This window comes from Acomys minous (assembly GCF_964271855.1).
Source record: "Acomys minous genome assembly, chromosome: 3".
In the NCBI taxonomy this organism is placed as follows: domain Eukaryota; kingdom Metazoa; phylum Chordata; class Mammalia; order Rodentia; family Muridae; genus Acomys; species Acomys minous.
In genome coordinates, this window is record NC_140485.1 from 95,297,932 (window position 1) to 95,318,662 (window position 20,731).

At 44.1% G+C, this 20,731-nt stretch overlaps 2 protein-coding genes and 1 pseudogene across 7 annotated transcripts in view; 2 read left to right on the forward strand and 1 right to left on the reverse strand.

Annotated features, from left to right (window-relative positions):
- SESN1 (sestrin 1) overlaps nucleotides 1-13,296 on the reverse strand; it is a 92,185-nt gene extending 78,889 nt beyond the window's left edge. Inside the window, exon 1 of one of the 2 annotated variants that reach the window (XM_084774466.1) lies at nucleotides 12,571-13,296. In XM_084774466.1, coding sequence (XP_084630592.1) covers nucleotides 12,571-12,849 — 279 coding nt within the window. In that variant the 5' untranslated portion in view covers nucleotides 12,850-13,296. The remainder of the gene's footprint in view (nucleotides 1-12,570) is intronic. The other variant, XM_084774465.1, reaches the window with a different exon arrangement.
- A 624-nt stretch (nucleotides 13,297-13,920) lies between these two features.
- Nucleotides 13,921-20,731, forward strand: part of CEP57L1 (centrosomal protein 57 like 1) — a gene marked incomplete at its 5' end in the record, with an annotated part of 62,365 nt that continues 55,554 nt past the window's right edge. For 2 of the 4 annotated variants that reach the window (XM_084774471.1, XM_084774469.1), the window contains one exon: nucleotides 13,921-14,042. Coding sequence is in view for 1 of the 4 variants with exons in the window: in XM_084774472.1 (XP_084630598.1) it covers nucleotides 14,282-14,359 (78 nt within the window). Of the gene's footprint in view, nucleotides 14,043-14,281; nucleotides 14,360-20,731 lie in introns of those variants that run through there. The other 2 variants (XM_084774472.1, XM_084774470.1) reach the window with 2 other exon arrangements.
- LOC311593265 (large ribosomal subunit protein eL34-like) lies at nucleotides 19,071-19,499 on the forward strand (annotated as a pseudogene). The gene has a single exon. The product of its transcript is annotated as a large ribosomal subunit protein eL34-like (transcript).

Here is a 20,731-nt window from a genome sequence, read left to right on the forward strand (position 1 = left end):
AGTTTTCTGTGTTAAACTGGTAAAGAAACAAAATGGCTAGCCTGACACTGATGCTACAAGACTTGATAGAGCTGTGTTGGATATGGTTAACTTTTCAATGTCCCTCCATGTACTCTGTATCATCTCTAGATTGCTCATACAATGTAAGTGGTAGCTGTCCCACATTGTTAGGAAGTGACGAGAGTGTACATGTTCAAGACAGATACGAATGCCCCTCACCAAAATTTTGTTTTTTGTTTTTGAAACAGGATCTCGTGCAGTTCAAGTTGGCTTCAAGCCACCATTAGCTGAGGATGGCCCTTAACTTCTGTTCTCCTTCCTTCCCCTTCCACGGCCGGGTGTACAGGCATGTACCACCATGATGCCAGCATGTCAGGAAACACTACCAACCGAGCCACGGCCCCTGCTGCATGCTGATACGGAACCAATGGGCATGGAGGGAAAAGTATACTTAGAAACAAACGTAATCCGCTGTGGGTAGTTGCCATGACTGAAGTATAGCACAGTGCTTAGAGATGCCATTTGTCTTCGACACAGTCATTTGTCCTATCGTGCTGTAATGGATTTGTAGTGCAGATGCCATGGATACCAAAACTCTCACCTAATAAGCGGCATGTGAAACTTAGTCAAATGGCAATTATGAATTTGTAACTATTTTATGCTTATTGGTACAAATATACTAGGCTTCATAATTTTAAAATAGGTAGAATGTTTTAAATCTGTTTTGTATATTTGCAAAAAAAGTTTTAAATATCAGGCTGGGGGTGGTGGTAGACAGGTAGTATCAGCACGTGGGGATTGAGGAAGGAGGATCAAATATTTAAGGCCATCCTCGGTAGCGCAAGGAATCTGGGGTAGAAATGGAGACATTGTATGAGGCTGTCTCAGAAAAACACACTCTACCCAATCAGGTAAGTTCTTAAAGTCACTGTATAATTTGGTGCATTTACAATGTAAGAAATGAGTACAGTGAAATGTAATAGTTTAAGCAGGTAAATACTGAATATGGAAATCATAAACAAGATACTATTCTGCTTAAACCCCATCCTTTATGGTTCTAATGACAACTTTTTCATAATATCTAAAAAAAGGGAATCTAAAGACTTCAGAGTATGAACGAGAGACAAGCAAAGGGGGGGGGGGGAATCACTCTATATGAGCTCAGTGGAGTTATACAACCTGGGCTTGATTCCTCACGACAATTGAGGGCCTTTTTCTCGTGTGGTAAACAACCTGATGTCTGACTTGTAATGCAATACCATATTTTGGTCGATTTCAAACATTCATAATCCACAGGAAAAATACTCAACACTCCTACGCTATTTTTTTAAATGCACAATAGGACAGCCTTTTAGCCACAAAGCTCAAAGCCAGCTATAAAACCAGTACTTTTCCACTAGAGGTTCTTGTGGGGCGGGAAGGGGACTTGCAGCACTTAGGAACATTAGGGTCTAAAATAAGATCAGTGCAAGGAGTGACTACAACACTCACAGTGCCAGCACTGTCATGGCAACAGCGAACTACCTGAGCTCTTCTAACACTCAAAGCTAATCTTCGGCCGATTACTCATGGAAATATACCAACTTTTCTTTCAGGCAGTGCATTAAAGGGGCCGCCTGACGTAGCATCTTTGGACACAAGGATAAAGCCTGGCAGCAGTGACTCCAGGCACTCTGTGGAAATGCATAATGACGATGTAATGAAAGTTAGATACCACAGTAATGCATGAAAATTCACCAGGGCTCAAATGCAATTTCAAGATGGCTCAGGGTTCAAGTAAAATTTTGATTTTACTTTTAAGGCAAACTAATTCAATAATATACTCCGACTGCTGATACTTCATTAACTCTTTATTCAGATCATGTTATATACTGGCCTGCTCTGAAGCAGAGCTCCTCCTTAGCTAGCTATGACGTCTTGACCAAGCTGTTTAATCTATCTGGGTGTTTCTAATGTATCCAATGATGATGCCTGTAGCCATGCGATGCCAAAGGCTAACCCATGCCCATAAGTAAGTGAGCAGGACTGAAAGGCAGGTTTGGCACACAGGGTGCCCATCTTCTCTAGTCAAAAAACATACACCCTGTAGAAAACAGCTTGAGGCATCTTGGCTCCTACTCTACACACATTTGAAGTGGACAGGTTTGCTGAGTTGATGACTTCCATGGCTGTGGCACAGCCAGATGATGGTATCTCCCAACCACGCTCCTTGTCTTCCAACTCTTCCATTCTTTCTTCACCTTTCCCAGTGTTCTCTGGGCCTTCCCGGGGTGGGGGTGGGGCTGGGGCTGGGGTGGTGTGACTGCCTTAGGCTGAGCACTCAGCTGTCACGTGCTCAGCACCCCAGACTCCGGAATCTCCAGAGTCCTTGCACTCACCTCATTTACTCTGCCCTAAACCTGCTTCTGCAGCTACCACAGGGGGATGCAGGACTCCATGTGCCTCGGTGCCTTTGTCTTTAATTTTTCTCATGACATCACAAGATAAATAATAAAATGTCAATGCTTAGATGAGGAAACTGAGGCTGTGGTGGCTAACTAGTAAGCACGTGGCTGATGAAAACCTTCACTGTGATCTATGAGCCATACTGAAATAATAATTTAGCCTTCACGACTCAAAGTGACACTATGGATACTTACAAAGATACCTAGAAATTTAAAAGCCCAGGAATAAAGAAAATATAAGGTTGTGGTTTTGTTTTGTTTGTGTGAAGTAGAGGCCCAATTTTTAAAAGGCAAAAACCTATGCCTTTTCTTTCCTACATCGACAAAAGAACGATGACGCCTGTACCTTTACACCCAGCGCTCTCGCTCTTGAGGCCACGGTATGAGGACCTCGGTGAGCCTGAGGCAAGCCTGGTCTATACAGCCAGTTCCAGGCCAGGAAAAGCTACAGAGCTACACTGTGAAACCCTGACTCAATAAAACAAAACAAAAACCCAAACCTGTAAACACAGTGCTTGTTATGTATTAGGCACACAATAGATTCTGAATGAACAAAATAAAATGTTTCAACAAGAGCTGGGTGTTGGTGGTGTACGCCTTTAATCTCATCACTCGGGAGGCAGAGGCAGGCAGATCTCCGTGAGTTCGAGGCCAGCTTGGTCTACAGAGTGAGTTCCAGGACAGCCAAGGCTACACAGAGAAACCCTGACTCAGGAAAAAAAAATGTCAACAGGTTCAATAGTAAAATACACTGTCTCAATAAAATTTCAATTATTTTTTCATACTCAGAACCTCTGTCATTAACCAAATAAAAGATAAATGCTAAATTTTATAATCCATCTGCCAACGAATCTTTCCTGTCTTGTTAAGATTTAAAACAACAGATACATCTTAACTTGATGTGTAATCACTATCAAACCCTGAGAATCAGTGACTTTGAGAGAAGTTATGCGGTGACAGCGGCCTCCCTACCTTGAAGGCCCTCCTGAGTTTTGAAAGGCTCCTTTTAAACATGCCCTTCAGCATCACTGAAGATAGCACTCTACTACTATTTTGGAAGGCTTGGTCTTTATCACATGATCGGAAGAATTTTTCACTGTGTTTAGGCTATGAATAGCATTTGAAAAATTACTCAGCTATAATTATAGACAGTGAACACCTGCCAATGTGCTGGAAATCATGCAAAATTAAGAGACAAGTGCACAATGTTTGTCAGATGCCAAACTATCAGCATAGTAAATGTGTACTTTTTGTAAACTAAGACTACTAATTATTACACATAGAATTAGCAAAGTATCCTAGCCACATGGTTAATTATTTTTGAAGGATAAATATTTATCTTCTTGTCAGTTTAAACAGTTTGTAATGTGAAAATACTAATGAAAACTGTTTACTAAATGAATTTATACTTATTAAATGACTACATATGTTTAAAGTTGAGTTTGGTACTATATGTCATAAAGTTTCCATTATAAACTTTTGTTTCTTAATCCTAATGAAACTCACACAGATACAGACATACACATAACCAGGGACATGAAAGAAAAGGGGGGCAGTTGGAAACAGGAGGGGGAGGAGGACAGAGATGGTAAGGGGGGAAAATGATTGAGATATATTATGTATATGCATAGAAATGGCCAAAACCCCACTACTATGTATAATTAATATATGATAATAAACAAATACAGTCAGGCCAGCTGGATGGCTCCATAGGTAAAGGCGTTTTGGCACACAACCTGACACGCTCAGCTTCAACTCCAGAGCCCACCCACAAGGAGAGATCCAACCCATACAAGGTGCCCTGTGACCACACAGGCAGCACGGCACCTCCTCACAATAAAGAATTCCAGTAAAAAGCTGAACATTATAAGTAAATAAACTTGGTCTCCCTTTAGCATGGTTCCAAGGATGATGAAGGGATGTGAGTCAGCGGGGGAGTACTTGTGAAACATCCTCAAGGCCTCGAGTATACTCTAGGAGAAAGGCGCTTAAGAATGCATCTTTAAAATTTGTTAATATTTTTTAGGGTTTTTTTTTTTTTAAGACAGCATTTCTCTGTGTAGCCTTGACTATGCTGGACTTGCTTTGTAGATCAGGCTGGCCTAGAACTCAGTGATCCGTCTGTCTCTGCCTCTTGAGTGCTGGGATTAAAGGCGTGCGCCACCACTGCCCAGCTGTTAATAGTTAATAATTTATAATTCTATAAAGACCTTTTTTAGCTTAACTTTAAAATAAGATAAGATGTATGGGGCTGGAGAGAAGTCTCAGTAGTTAAGAGCTCCTGCAGAGGACCATGTTCTGTCCCCAGAGCCTACATGGTGGTTGACCACCATCTCTAACTTCAGTTCCCAGGGATGTGACATCCTCTTCTGTCCTCCATGGGCACCAATCACACATGTAGTACATACATATATGCACATACATGCAGGCATATATGTATATGAGTGCATATAAAACACTCATACATATAAAATAATAAAAACAAATATAATAAATGAATAAAATATGCTCTAAGGTAAAATTTAATATAATACAAAACTAAAGCATCTAATCTTTCCAAGATATTTTCACATTTCTTAGTAATCTATCAGAGTTTTAAAGTGTACAGTCCTGAAAAAATACAGTATAAGAGAATGGACAAATTCTTGTGTTTTTAAACTTCACATGACTTTTTCTTTTCATAAACTCAAATTTGTCTTAATATACGTACTTGAAAACTATACCACAAACTAAGTGATACAGAGACATTTAACAATAAACTGTCAGCTGGAAAAGCCCAATAAATGACCCTGTAGTCCTTCTATACAAAACTCCAAACCATCTCCAGCGAAGAGACTTTAAAACAAGCATGTAAGCCAGGGCCCTCTCCAAAGCCCGTCTTTCCATGCGTTACCCTGCAGGCAGTGTGCGTGGGCCGCGATGGTGAGGCTGCATACAGTAACAACAGTAAGAACGACGGGCATGAATTATGTATTTATATTTCTATTCTCCTGCTGACCTTAAAATATAATCACCAAATATTCTGAGAACTCCTCCTAATCTGAGGCCCCGAGGGCACTATGCCAGTGTAACTGTAGAACGCAGTAGGCCCTTCAAGGTCACTTACAGCCTTTTTCACTTTGTGTAGTAAGAGCTAGAAAGCCTGGGTCACAGTAAGTCCCACTTTCCATTGACTGCTATAAAATAAGCCCATTTACTACAGTGGGGAAAAGCAAGCCTGAGAGAAGCTGCGGAGGAGGACTACAGCGCCTGTGGTAAAGGCTGCTGCTGCAGATGTGCTCCTCAGCACCTTCCCTCTGCATGCTTCTAGACCTCTCCACCGTCTACTCCAACCCTCCACAGAGTCTGAGACCTGTCCAATCTATGCTAATTTCTACAACATAAATACTGCCTACTGCTTGTTTTTAAATATGAAAACTGTTTAATTATACATACCATTTAAATAGTGCCCATCTTGTTAACATTTTAGGCAATTAACTTTTTTTGTTGTTGTTTTGCTTTTGTTTTTAGAGACAGGGTTTCTCTGTGTAGCCCTGGCTGTCCTGAAACTCACTCTGTAGACGAGGCTGGCCTCAAACTCATGGAGATCCGCCTGCCTCTCCCTCCCCAGTGCTAGGATTAAAGATGTGTGTCACCACTGCACTGCTAACATTTCTTTATTGTCTCAAGATTCTACCAGAGAAAAGGTTTCAAGAAATCTTTAATTAGCCACATGAATTATTATGTATAACCTATGCAAATTTCTTATGGCTATCAAAAGGAAAATAAATATGTGGTAAAATAAAGAGTATGCTACACCTATTACATAATTCTTTGCATCACGAACCATCTGCACACACCAGTGTATCAGGGCAAAAGTACTGGTGATGAGAAAAAAATTTTTAATTCAGCTATTGCTTCAAAGAATCTTCCATGATATCATAAATAATCCAATGCCTTAGACTGAAATTTAACACTCAACTGTTTAACAGCCTATCTTTGTACAAAACAGCACATTCCACTTATGCACAAAACAAACATGCTACAGTAACATGTTTAGGCAGTGTTTTCATGGTAGAGGCCATCTGCAGCACTGTGACAAGAGCACAATATATGAAATTCGAGAACTTTTTAAAATGTATGCTTTTCATTTCACCTTTCTGAAGATACACAGCAAAGGAAGAGCGCAGACACAGTGAGCTTATATTTTGCAAAGAGGACATGAGGGCAGATAAATAGATTTGGTTCATCCTGTCAGCAGGAGGGAAAAAGGGAGATTGGGAGCTGAGTGTAGCTCACTGGTACAGGTGCAAGGCCCTGGGTTCTATCAGAGGGAGGGAGGGAGGGAAGAAAGGAGGGAGGGGGGAGGGAGGGAGGGGGCAGGGAGGGAAGGAGTTAGTTAGTTTTATCTAGTTGGGCATGGTGGCACACACCTCTCATTCCAGCATTCCAGCAATCAGGAGCCTGATCTCCAAAAGTTCAAGGCCACCCTGGGATTCATGGCAAGACCAAGTTGTTTTGTTTTAAGTTCTCTATTGGTCTCAAACCATTGAGGGAGAGGAGGACTCATGAGGTTCTATCCAAAGAGGACTCAGAAGCTTGAGAGTTAATAGGTTTTCCTCAAAAGGATAGAAAGCAGCTAAGGATAGGAATGAAAGAAAGCAATGAACAGAGAAGACAACCACAGAGCCTTCTGTGGGGAGACTGAGGGCTTAGTGTATAAGATAGGGGAAGCCAGAATATACTGTGGACGCGCAAGAGAGAAGGTTCTCAAAAATACGGAAAGAGGACCAAGAATGAGGGATGCCTGTTTGACATGTACTAGCTTAAACTTCTGGTTTTGAGTATGTGGCAATAACAAAGAAATCATAGCAAAACTTATTTGAAAAGAGTAAATCTGCTGGGTGTGGTGGTGCACAGCGTTAATCCCAGCACTTGGGAAGCAGAGGCAGGCCGACCTCTGAGAAACCCTGTTTCAAAGACAAACAAACAAAAAACCAAAACAAACAAACAAGACCAAATCTGCTTCTAGAACGTTCCTACTCTGCTGCTATTATATTTTATAGCCCCCATAATAAATAAATTAAATATATTTCTAAACTAATAAAATCCAAATTATAAATAGACCAAATGATATATTATCCAGTCATGCGCAAGTGCGGCAAGTTAAAGGGCACCTCTAGCCAGGCACTGCCACCTCCCATCTCCTTTCTCTTTCACCATCATACATGCTGCTCAGTGCTGGGAAGCTGTCCCTGGTCCTTAGGGCCTGAACGCCTATTTACCCAAACCAAGGCAGAAAAGCCCAATGTCCCTGCCATCCACAGGCATAGAAAGAAACACCTGGCCTCTTTCGTCAACAGAAACTGAGGGAAGGTTTCTGTGGGGGGAAAGTCTTCTTGGGGCAAGACACAGAGGCAGGTCATGACTGCAGACAGAACGGCAATGTGGCTACGCCAACAAATCAATTAGTCAAAATTAACTGCATAACAGGCAACTGTTATGGAATTGTTCTTATGAGAAATTATATACAAATAAAGAACACAGTTTGTGTATGTATAATAGACATCCATATGCTGTATGTTACTCGGATACCAATGAGAGACGTTCTCACAAGCATGCAATGCTTCAAACTTCCCTTCTCCCTGGGAGATAACACTCACGCTCAAATGAAACCCTCCCCACCTCACTCAACAAAGCATTTAATTATTTGATCTAAATCTACTACCTTGAGCCAAATCATTTGCTGATTACTAACAAGTTTATGTATTTTTTCTTTTTATAATCTTTGATCAGATACACACTTAACATTTTTTACCTTAATTTTATTTACAGACATCAAGCCTACAGCTCAGTAGTGACTTGTACTAGTAAGCAAGCTGGAGTTGATTCCTCTGTGCCTTTATTTACGAGTATTCAAGAGGTGTAATGGGATTTCTTTGAAATTCAGGAAAAATGAGAAAGGGGACCTGCTGAGAAGCAAGGGGAAACTTTTCCTTGTCCCTCCAATTCCAAGTACACTGCTTGGTACACAATAATTCTTGAAAATATGTTCAACCAGTTTTAATATGTTGTTGATATGCAATCAACAAATTGAGAGCAGATGATAAAGATGTTGTCTACTAATATGGTAATATTAATAGGTCTAGTGGCTATTTGGCATTGAGCCCATCCTTCTCCCTTGCTGTCCTCAGAGCTAATCAAAGTAGTTACAGGTCTTGAAGAGCGGCTTCAGGAATCTTATATGTGGCTCAGCTTTTGCTGCTGGTAACAACGAGTAACAGAAAGCACCAGGGAGCATTAATTGGAATTACTACTCCAGATCCATGTGAGACTGACGCAGTGTGAAGACTGAGGTGGGCAGTGAGGCTGGAGAGGGAAGTGGAAGGTAGCCATGTTAAGGCTATATTCTATCCTAATGGGTTTTAGACAGGAGAGTAATGCAGTCAGACTTGTGGGGCACATAGATGGCTCTGCAGCTGTGAGGGCGGACAGAAAGGTGAAGAGCGGGTTGAGGCTGGAGAAGAGAAAGGGAGCTACAACAGTGGGGGCAGAGACACAAGTCCATCCATCGAGGGCCAGCATCCTTTGGGTACCTCAGAGAAAGGGTAACCTCACTCAGTCTCTATAAAGAAGAACTATTTTTTCCCTAAATGGACCTGACAGTCATCTTCTTCAGAAATCATCACATTATTTTCTAGTTCAAGTCACAAAATTTGCTTTTATTTCCTTCATGTTTTAAATTTATTTAAATACCATATCCTGTGGATTCTAACTCTTTGTTATCACTCAAATTCATTTGCATCTTTCCCTTCTACCACATCCTGACCTACTATTGTTTTTGCCACAGAACAACCTTGTACCTGATACAACATTCACTCCTGACCCTGGAAACATTCTTCCTTGCTTCCAGAATGACCCTGCGCCATTATCAATCACGTTATCATCCTGCTCAAAGCTTCGGTGGCTTCCCATTGTCCTGGGATAATGTCTACATTCCTTAAAATTGCCTACAGTTCCTCTGCGGCTTGGAGCCTGCCTGGTCCAATGAAAATGTCTACCACTACAATGCCCGTCTAGGCATCGTGGAATGCTTCGCAGGTTTTATTTCATTTCATTCCCACAGCAGCTCTGTGAGGCAAGAACATTAGCATCACCTCATTTTGCAGATAAGAAAACTGAGTCAGAAAACAATAGGGAACTTATTCATAATTGTACAGATAATGTCTAACCTCAGAGCACATGCCCTTAAATATCACACTCCCCCAGACTGTGACTGTCACCCATCCTTAGAGCTCAGCTACTCACTCTTGCCATGAGGCCTTGTCTAGGTCTGGATCCCTATAACAATCTCACTGTATGGATAATAATTATTCATAAGAAAGGAGTGCTGATGTATGTCCATAATACTAGCGCCTGGCAGGCTGAGTCTGGAGACCCCATCTCTGAATGAATGAATTAAATATTAAATTTTTCTTTAAAGGTGTTTGCCTCAAGGAACTCTCCCCTTACTATATAAAAGCAAATGTTTGTTTACTTCTTTATGACCTGTCTACCTTTGGCAGAATTCGTAAGTAGTTACCACTGGTCCCAGTTTGCTATGGCGTTTACTATTTGTTGTTTAAATGAATGCATGAATGAATGCTGTGGGGGAGAAACTCCATAAACCGGAAAGTTCTTTTATGCAAACTGATGTGAAACAGCACGAAGGCAAATACATTTGTTTATCCATAGGATATTTATTTAGTAGCTTCCAGGTCCCAGCCAGCACCCGAGAACTTAGAACCCTTGGGGGAAGAGACACACATCAGCATGAGATTACAGACCAATACGTATCAAGTAGCTCTTACAATGATAGAGCGGACCTGAGAGAGAAACATAAGTCTATAGGAAGCCACTACAGTGCAGAACAGCAAATCCTTCTGCAGAACAAATTACGCTTGAAACACATTTTACACAGTCTAAATACTGCACTTGAAAGAGGAGAGGTGCAGTCACTAAATATGACGGCATTTTGCATGCCATTGCATTTCCACAAAAGTTGCATTCCTATCCCACTTTTAATAGATGTAAAAATCAAATACAAGGAAAGTCAAGCAACTTACCCAAGGTTGTTGTTGCAGTTCATTACTAAGGAAGCAACTGAACTAGGTCTGACTCTAGTGCATTCACTTACCACTGATGCTGCAATTCTTTGACACAGGACTCCCCAGAGCCTGAACCTTTTTATTTTCAATATATCTCCTAACAAAATTCATCATCTAATTTCCCACTCAAAAAATAAGCAGCCAGATGAAAGGCCAAGAAGAGACCAAACTGAAGTAGAGTAACAACATGGGGAAGGGCAGCCCTTCCCCCAAACACTACATGAAAAACTTAACACTTAGGAGGCATGTAGTTCCATACAATCTACAACAATATTTGATGTGCACAAAGATGACTCCATTATTTAAAAAAAAAAAAAACTATAGTGGCTATACAGAGCTCCAGAAGAAATAGTTTCTTATGTCTAAGGGACAGAATATACATATATTTGAAAACTAATTCCTTCTTGTAAATAGGTTATAATGATTGATTCTAGAATGTTTCCAGAGCTTAGCTTTTTAAGATCATCATTTTACTGAGCTGAAGATCTAGATGGCCCAATGGTTCGGGACACTGATTGCTCCACCAGAAGCCCTGACTTCAAATCCTAGCACCCACATGACAGCTCACAACTGTCTGTAGCTCCAAGATCTGACACTCCACATAGACACGCACAGGCGAAACACCAGTGCACATAAAATAAAGGCAAGTAAGTTTTAAATTTTCCTCATTTTACAGATATGATTCTTTTTTTAAAGCCACTACAGAAAACTGTCATATTTGAATACACAGTCACTGAACAGTTTTCATATCTATAAACATTTCCCCAGCGCCTCCAAATTCTAGCACACCTTCTAACAGAACAGGATAAAGTGACCATTGGAAAACTGCCAGGAGAGTACAGTCTTTCAAACCTTACTGCAGTCACAATTTAATTAGTTTGCATGTGAAGAGAGAACAGAAACAATTTAGGGAACACAGAAAACAATTTAACAGCAAAGCATTTCTACCAAATGGCTTACCAGGATGCACTTTTCTTTCTTTTCTTTTCTTTTCTTTTTTTTTTTTTTTTCTTCAGGCAGGGTCTTACCATGTAGCCATGTACTGACCTGGTACTCATTATGAAGCCAGGCTGGTCTCGAACTCCTGGCAGTATTATTCCTGCTTGAACCTCCTGGGGTTACTGAGAGTAAGACTACTAAACACCCAACTTTTGGTCCAACTTTTCAGCCTGAACATGTTACCTGCTCTATGACTTAAGCTGATTTTTATTATTATTTTCTAGTTCTGTTTTAGGATGCATTTAGAAACCCAAATCCTGCCTTTGTTGTTAAGAGCCAGAGAAAAATTATTTCAACAGTTACCTTGAACAAATATGAAACATTTAATATAAATTCTCATTTTGGTGGTCTCTAATGTGACACTTTCCACACAGAACATTGTAGCAATGTGAAAAGTATACTGGCTACACTTGGCAACAAACAAAAAGAAACACAAAGACTTGACTTGTAATTAACTATACCTTTCATATTTATTATTTTCCACCATCAATGCCGTTTCTGCCTAAAATGCCATAAAAACAATTCTTATTCATCTATTTTTGAAAACCCGTGTTTAGTTTATACTGTTCAATTTGGGCCTAACAGTCAATGTTTTACCAGCCCTCTACATGCCTAGTCAAGTCATATTAAGAGCTCACACAATGGCACAGTGGCACACGCTTGTAATCCCAGCACTCAGGGAGACAGAGGCAGGGGAATCTTTGTAAGTTCGAGCCCAGCCTGGTCTACAAAGCCAGCCCAGGACAACCAAGGCTACACTACACAAAGAAACCACATGGGGAGGGGGGGGAGAGGGCCGGTGAGGGGCCCCAAGGGAAAGAAAAAAAGAAAAGAGCTCACACAATAACTCCTTACCCTTTGGAAGCAAAAACAACATCAACAACCGCAAGTCAAATTTCACCATCTAGTTAGTTGTTTTAATAATGCTCCTACAATAATAGTAATAATAATAATAATAATAATAATAATAATAATAATAATAATAATAATAATGCTCTTACCTCGACGCTCTTCAGAATGAACCCACTTCTCTCTCTCACGTCTTTAAAGGGACACCTCTTAGAGAGCATAAGCAGGTGAGCAAGAAGTTTATTCATCCCATCCAAAGAAACGGCATTTGAAAGCCCGTCTGAAGGTCGATAAAGCGCCTCTTTCATTGAACGAAGGTATTCGGTTTTTCTCAAAACGACCTGCCGAATGTTTTCCAGCGCTGTCTCTCTAGTAGTCGAATCTCTACTGCACAGCCCATCCCACCTCAGTTCGTTCTGTCCTTCAGCCATGACACTCCGGGACTTTTCTTTCGCAGCTTTCAGTTACCTTTCAGCATTCCCCCTAAAGCAGTTTGTCTTTTTTTTTTTTTAAGCGAGAAACATTCAGAATAAAGTCAGAGAAATCAAGCCGTCATGAGAGCAAGCGTCTGGGTAGCATGGGGAACCAACCACACGTGCCTCTTAAGTTGATGCTTTCAAATCGATACACAAGGCGGATCACCCTCGCACCCTCTCTCCTATACGAAAGGGCAGTTCTTCTTGGACAGAGGTTGAAAAAAAAAAAAAAACAAAGTTGCAAAGTTGCAAGCTTACAGAGCTGCTTAGCTGGAGTCTCGGGGAAGTGTTCTCTGTGTCGCAGGGTCAGCGGATATCCTCACGTTGTGGAGCTGTCAAATCCGTGCTGGGTCCCAAAAGGCTGGTAACTGTAGAAGGCTATGCAACCATTCGGGATTTTTTTTTTTTTGTCTGTGCAGCGGCCGGTTCTCTAGAGCGTTCCCACCCCGCCCCTCCTCCGACTCTAGTCTCCGCCCCCCTCAGCTCCTCCCAGCGCCTCGGCAGCGGGCCGGTGCTGGCGGGGTAGGCGGCTGACCCTCGCCCCTAGCTGCTGGGGCCCGAGGCTCTGGCTCTTCAGCGGGTACCGCAGTGTCCACCGGTCTCTGTACCAGCGGCGACGGAGGGCAGCGTCCCCGATCCTCCCGGCTCCCGTGCCCCGGGCTACGCCGCTGCTTCTCCTACCCCTCTGTCCTCGCCCACCGCCGCCGAGCCGCAGGGCACCCCGCGGACCCAGCAGCAGTCCCTCGAGCACCGGGCCGCGCTGCTGAAGCCCAGGGCCCGAGGCACAGAGCCCGCCCCTTCGCCCAGCCCCGTCGGTGGGGCTCGGCCCAGAGGGCGGGAGCAGGGAGGGGAGACGGGGTCCTCACCCCCAGCCCCACCCCTGTCCCCGCCCGGGACCGCCGGGAGCCGCCCCTGCCCCATGCCTGCCTCTCCGCCCAGGCACACGCGACCCGCAAAGGCAGCCATTGGAAACAGCCCCGCCCTCGGGCAGAGTCCCTCCAGACCCCGAGTCCACCGCGCGCGCCGCCGAGCAGTGCCGGCTGCTGCGCATGCGCGATGCCGGCCAGCGCGCATGCGCTTTCGGCGGCGGCAGCGGCGGCGTCCGTTTCCCGACGTTTGGTGGTGCTGCCCTGAAGGGGGAAGAACAAGTAAGGAGTATAGATGGCGGGAGATGTTTACCGCACAAGAAAGACACAAAAAATAAAGGGCCCGGTGGTAGCCCTAGTAGAAATGGGATATAGTTGAAGATTAGTCTAAAATTTTGTGACAGCCAATCCCCCCCGCCCCACCAGATTAAGTAGGCAGGGCGTCTTTGCGTTGGCTTTTGGGGAATGTAGTTGTAATGCTACCGACGCGATCAGTTTGCGACAGAAACTACAACCCCCAGATGCCACCGCGACACTTCTTGTCGCTGCCCGCGAACCAACGGTTCTGGAGGCCAGGGCTAACTGGGAGCGTCTGTCGGGTAAGCTTGGTAGGCTTGGCTGCGACCTGTTCATTGGAAATGTTTTTTCCTTCCTCCATTTCCTCTGATATTTTGGTGCCGAAGCCATCTGGGATTGCTGCCTGTTAGTCGCAAGGCCTTTTCCAGGGGCTTGCTGGGAGAGAATTAGTACAGGTACCCAACACCTTTTGGTGGATTTGGGGATGGATCACCATCTGAAAGGTCGAAGAGCCGCTGGAAAAGGCTCCACGCTGCTGCTTTCTGCTGTCCTACCACGTGAACCAGTAGTGCATGGATTAGGAATCCCTGTGCATTGCAATTGCACCTTTGCCCTTTCTAGATGTGTTTTGTGTTTTATTTTCTCGGGCATATAGAATTCCGAAGGGGAGCTTTTAAAGGAAGTGCGTTTTCCGTGAGACTGGAAAGAACTCCCAGTGTGCTTACGATTGAAGCCTTACAAGCTTTAAAAAGCTTCTGTATGAAAAGAAGCCTAGAAAAGCCTCCCAAATTGATTATCTTTGATTGATTCAGTTATTTCTCCAAAGGTGTTTTGAAGTCTTATACTTGAGAAAACTCAGGTTTGTAAGTTTGTTTGTTTTTTAATAGACGGATAGTCTGATTGGATTTTAATTCTTTGCTTTGTAGAGTAAATGTAGTCATAAAATATAAACCAGGGACTAGAGAGATGGTGGATGGTGTAGCAGTTAAGAACACTAGTTCTTAACAGACTGATAGTGTTCGATTCTCAGCCTCAACTTAACAGCTCACAACCAACCGTAGTCCCAGTTCCGGAGGTCTCAGTGTGCTCTTCTGTCCTCAGCAGACTCCAGGCATACACGTGGGGCACAGGCACACATCGAAACAATGCACGCATACATAAAATAAACCTCTGAACATATTAAAATGTGCCTTTGAATGCATACAAAAGTGGAAAAGACAGACCCTTCATCTTGTCAGAAAAAAAATATACAGTAAATATACAGTTGTAATACTGCTTAATATTGTTGGCTAGAGGAACATTTAGCCTAGTCTTAGAATGTCAGATAAGTCTATCTATCGCTATCTCTATGTCTCTATTTACTTTTATTTTATGTGCATTGGTGTTTTGCCTGCATGTATGTCTATGTGAGAGCGTCCGATCTCGGAGTTACAGTTGCGAGCTGCCATGTGGTTGCTGGGATTTGAACCCCGGTCCTCTGGAAGAGCATTCCATTCCCTTAACCACTGAGCCATTTCTCCAGCACCCCCCCCCCCCCCCAGGGAAGTCTTCATCCCAAGGAAAATGAAGACCAAAAGAATCACATCAAGGCTTCAGCCAGCAAGTGCCTGCTGACTGAATGCCTTCTGTGCACTAGGACATGGCTGAGGCAGTAAATAAGTAGTGTATGTAGACTACATAGAAGTGCGACAGTGACAGCCAGTTGGGAAGGAGTGGAGAGTGCTAGGCTGTGGGAAAAAAGGTTCCCTCTTCAGTCTGAGGAGGATTGTTGCTGGAGCGGATGGACGCACTGGTTGCCTGCCACCACAGCCGTTTAGAAGATGAGCCTGCAGGGCGGAAGGTTTGCTATTAGGGAGTTGGGACGGGGTTGGGGGAGTGGCACACAGACGGTGAGAAGATGGGGGAGGCTGAGTTTTCTAGGCCTGGTTCTGAATGGGCCTAGAGTTCTCTAGAACATCACAGCTGACCTCTGGGGCTGTGGGTTTGGTTTGTTTGGGAGTTTGGTTTATTTGGTTTTGGCTTCGGTAGGCTTTTCCAGTTACTTTTCTTCAAGTTACTATATGTGCTTTGCACTGGTCGAGGCAACGACATGTCCTATTTGTAGTAGAGCTAAAGAAAGGAGGGACTTACTGATGTCATCAGCTAGCGTGGGTTCTGAAGATCCCCCAACAGCTAGCACCTTAGTCATCCAAGTGGGGCGTCTCTTCAGTCTGAGGAGTAAGGGGGAACAGAAGGAGGTGGCCGAGGAGCTGTGGACAGACTGGCTCGGAGGAACCTGTGCTACAGAGCGAATTGAAAATGAGCCCTTTGAGACGGGCCTAGGCAGTGCACGCCTGTCACCCTTCAACTAGGGAGGTGAAGGCAGGCGTTGGGAGACAGCCTGGGGGACATAGTGAGCCCTTGTTTCACGGGCAGCGAAACAGTAAAGCCAAAGGAAGGAGCTGCCACTTGCCGTCATGGCAGAGTGTGCACATTGGCGTGTGGGAGAGGGCGGGGTCAGCAGGTTGCCCACTTGCCTTGGGAGATGGAGGAGAAATGAGGAAGGCTCGGCTGTAGATACAGTTTGAGGTTTCACTGTAGTGTTTTGGTTATGGTTGTTGATTTCACCAAAAGAGGCACACTCCGTAAAGTTCAGCGGATGTGAAGTTGTCTTTAAGTGTGATTCTGGAAGGGAAAGCCCCCAGTGTGTTGCCCTAGTAATGCTTATGTCAGTGAAGCAAGGACAAATGGACCACCACATTTATCACTGGAGGCCATCGCATTACCCTTGACCTCTTGTACTGCCCCACCCCTACCTGAGATCAGATACCACCACTCCCAATAAAAATGGCTACCCATGCTAATGATCCACATATCCAATCTGAAACTAAGTTGTTACCTCACCTGAGAAATCAGGGCAGTGAGAGGGAGGGAGTTTCCCAAGAGCCATTCGGCACGGCAAGCCTGCTCCCTCTGCTTTGATGCCTGCGTTCTTCAGTCCTCCCGCGTGGTAACATGAGGTCATCAGATGTTAACCAGTTACTCTTTCTTGTGTTCTGCCTCCCTACCTCTCTTTTCGGCGGAAAGTAACTTTGAAGGGACCAGGCTGCCTTCGTGGTTTCTGGTCTGTTTTAGCCTCCCTACCCAAGCAGCTAACCTCTCTGTGCCACCTATTGAAACACTTATTTGCCCGAATGACGTGTGGCTCCGTTCCAGAGGGGAAAATATAGATAATTTAAGGTTTTTAAATTGCAACTTTGCTGTTTGAAAGGTCACTGGCCTTCTTGATAAGATCAGTTTGGGTGAAGCAAGTGGGTTTGTTGTTGTTGCTGTTATTGTTTTTTTTGTTGTTGTTTTTGTCTTTTGTTGTTGTTTTAAATCAAAGACCGTAGCTAGAGACACAGAATCTGTCTGTCTTCTTTGTATCTGATCATTCTTTGACTCATCTTCCTTTGAAGATCTTAGCTCATATATTTCTTACTCAGAGACGTGTCCTCTTACTGCAGCATGTGTTTTTACTGGCTGATGTGTTGCAAATACAGTTTTCGATTACATTTACCGTAATGTGAAAAACACCTGGCCAGAAAGGGCTTCGCACCTCAGAGCACCCAGGGCCTGGCTCTGCTCAGCCTGGTTTCAAGCTCAGTGCATCACCTGGGGCCCAGTCCAGCCCCAACACAGTCTTGGTGCTTGGTGTGTGCCCGGACCCTCGCTCGTTATCCCAGCACTCTGGAAGCTGGTACAGGAGCATCATCAGTTCAAGACCAGCCTGAGCTCCTGAGCAAGCCCTTGTCTGGGGAGCAGGGAGGGTGGACAAGCATGGAAACATTGATGGTGCTTTCAAAAGCACTGCTGCTGTTTACCAAAGAAAGCTAGGTGGCTGCTGGATGGAAGCAAGTATAGTGAAAGCATTTTATGAGATGTTATGAGACATCTGCAGAGCAGACGATTCTTAAAGCGTGACTCAGGTGGGACCAGCGTCATAAACATCCCCCAGAACAGGCACGCCCACAGAGCCCCGCTGCAAGATCACTTGTGCGTCTGTTCTTCTGTCTTTCCTTCCTAACAGCCTCTTTCTGATGTGGCTCGTAGTAGAATCTGTCCTTGTGAATTTAGTCACGTATGCCTTCCTGCACAGCTTCATGCATGGATATTGTGTCATCTCTCAGTAACCATAGTCTGCTGAATTTTGCACTATTCTAATGCCATTTGTAAACACCACCTAGCCACTAGCCTGATGCTGCAGCAGCGGCAGGCCTACCCAGTGTTTAGCGCCAGAAAACAGTTGCTTTGTTTTCCTTTTGAGGGTGATTTTAATTAAGATAATGAGCCTCAACGTCTCTGGACAATGTTTTTAAAAACAGTAACAACTAGCACCAATGTTAGTTGAACATGTTACTGATGGCGGTGCTTCCTTCAGTAAGAGCACAGGCCTGGTGATGGCTGCTCTTGGTTGTCAACTTGACTACATCTAGAATTAACTAAAAAACCAAGCGACTGGTCACACCTGTGTAGAGGAATTTTAATTCAGAACATGGCTGCTCTGGCAAGAGATGGCATCCAAGGACCTCCTAGGTCTGTGTGATCCAGCTGAAATACAGACACGCCTTTAATTCCAGGAGACAGAGGCAAGCGGTGTCTGCGTTCAAGGCCAGCCTGGTATAGAGCAAGTTTGCCTTCAGTCCCCGTGCTCAGGGGACAGGCATGCAGATCTCTGAGTTCTAGTCAGTGGCATTTGGTTGAGTCAGAGCGGAGGGCAGCGCGGTGGAGTTGAGTTCGTGGCTGTTCAGCTCATAGAATTTAGTTTACAGATTGAAGAGAGGAGAAGCTAGACACAAGGTGGAAACAGAGGGAGAAGAGCCAGGAGATGAGATCCGATAGCCAGAGTTACCATGAGGCCCAGCAGAGCAAACCGTCAGGAGCTGAGAGAGAAGCCGGGTGGAATCAGTCAGCTAGGAGAGGCGTTTGAGCCAGAATAGCTGAGTTGAACCAGCCAGAGCTCAGAACGAATTGAAAGGGTGAGCTTAGACACTTGACCTTTGAACTCGCCCACCCCTTCCTTTTCCTCTTCCGGGGACGGTGCTTAGAGGCACTCAAAATGGTGCAACGTTTGACATACCGTCGTAGGCTCTCCTACAACACAGCCTCTAACAAAACTAGGCTGTCCCGAGCAGGATTGTTTACCTCTACACCAAAAAGATTGGGAAAGCACCTAAATCGGCATGCCGTGTGTGCCCAGGCCGACTGCGCGGGGTTCATGCTGGGAGGCCTAAAGTCCTGATGTCCAAGACAAAGAAGCACGTCAGCAGGGCCTACGGTGGCTCCATGTGTGCCAAGTGTGTCCGAGACAAGATCAAGCGGGCTTTCCTTATTGAGGAGCAGAAAATCGTTGTGAAAGTGTTGAAAGCACAAGCACAGAGTCAGAAAGCAAAATAAATATGTGGCTTTTTTAAGTAATAAAGGTCAAGACTTGGTCCAAAAAACAAAAAAACCCCACAAAAACGAAAGAAAGAAAGGGTGAGCTTCTTCAGCAGTAAGTCTCAGAGACTGAAAACATTCTAGGCCCCGGTTAGATTGTACAGAGCCTAGAAGCCTCCAGGACTTGGCCTAGGTTAGCAGAAGGAGGCAGTGAGCCTCCCAGACAACAGTTACCTCGGGAGTAAACGTTACTGTTCACACATCTGATTTTTAGTCAGTTGGGTCTTTTGAGGCTGAAGACGCCCTAAATCTGGACCACAGCTTCTCCTGGCAGCAGACAAAGGATGAGGAAGGAGGACACTTTGGCCTTTTGCCTGCTTGCCCTTGTTCTCACTGCGAGTTCACCCACCCTGCTGCCGAGGCGTTTCTTCGCTAGCAGTGGAGCATGCTTTTTAAGCATCTAGTGACATGAACTGAAGACCGCCTGAGACAGCTGGCACCGTGGACTGAACAGCTATTGGAGTCTTGGACTTTCCGCTAAGAAACAGCATTTGTTGGACTAGCTAGAAAACAGCCTGTAAGCCACTCTAATAAATCATGTACATGCATACACGTATATGCACACATGCATGCACACACATACATAGACACACATGCATATAATATACAGACACATATGTGTATATATACATATATGTGTGTGTGTGTGTGTGTCTCTCTCTCTCTCTCTCTAAAAGTTTCCATGTGATTTTACACTGCTCCCCCGACCCCTTTTTAGAAGTTCTTACTGAAAAGAAGACACTGAGGCAAAACTTGGTAATTTATTAACATATTTTGAAATTCCTGCCAAGTAGCAAACTACTTGGAAAACCAGTATGCTAGTTTTTTTTTGTTTGTTAGTTTGTTTGTTATTTTCCTTTCTGCAGGAAAACCAGTATGCTAGTTTTTTTTTGTTTGTTAGTTTGTTTGTTATTTTCCTTTCTGTAGGAAATTTACACAAGAAAGCATCACGTGGCCTCAGCACTTAGAATCAACAGCAGAAGTGAGGTATATGATGCGTCACTGTGTCACTTGAGATTGTTAGCTCTGAGAAGCCTCCATGGCAGAGCTGTTCCCGCTTCCCCTGGTCTCCTGAGCTGCTTCCTCTCAGCTCCATTCCTCTGTAAGGAGTGCCTTTTGTTGAGACACGTTCATATTGCAGTCTTGTTTCCGGTCCTCTGTCTGTGAGCAGCTTTTACACACACACACACACACACACACACACACACACACACACA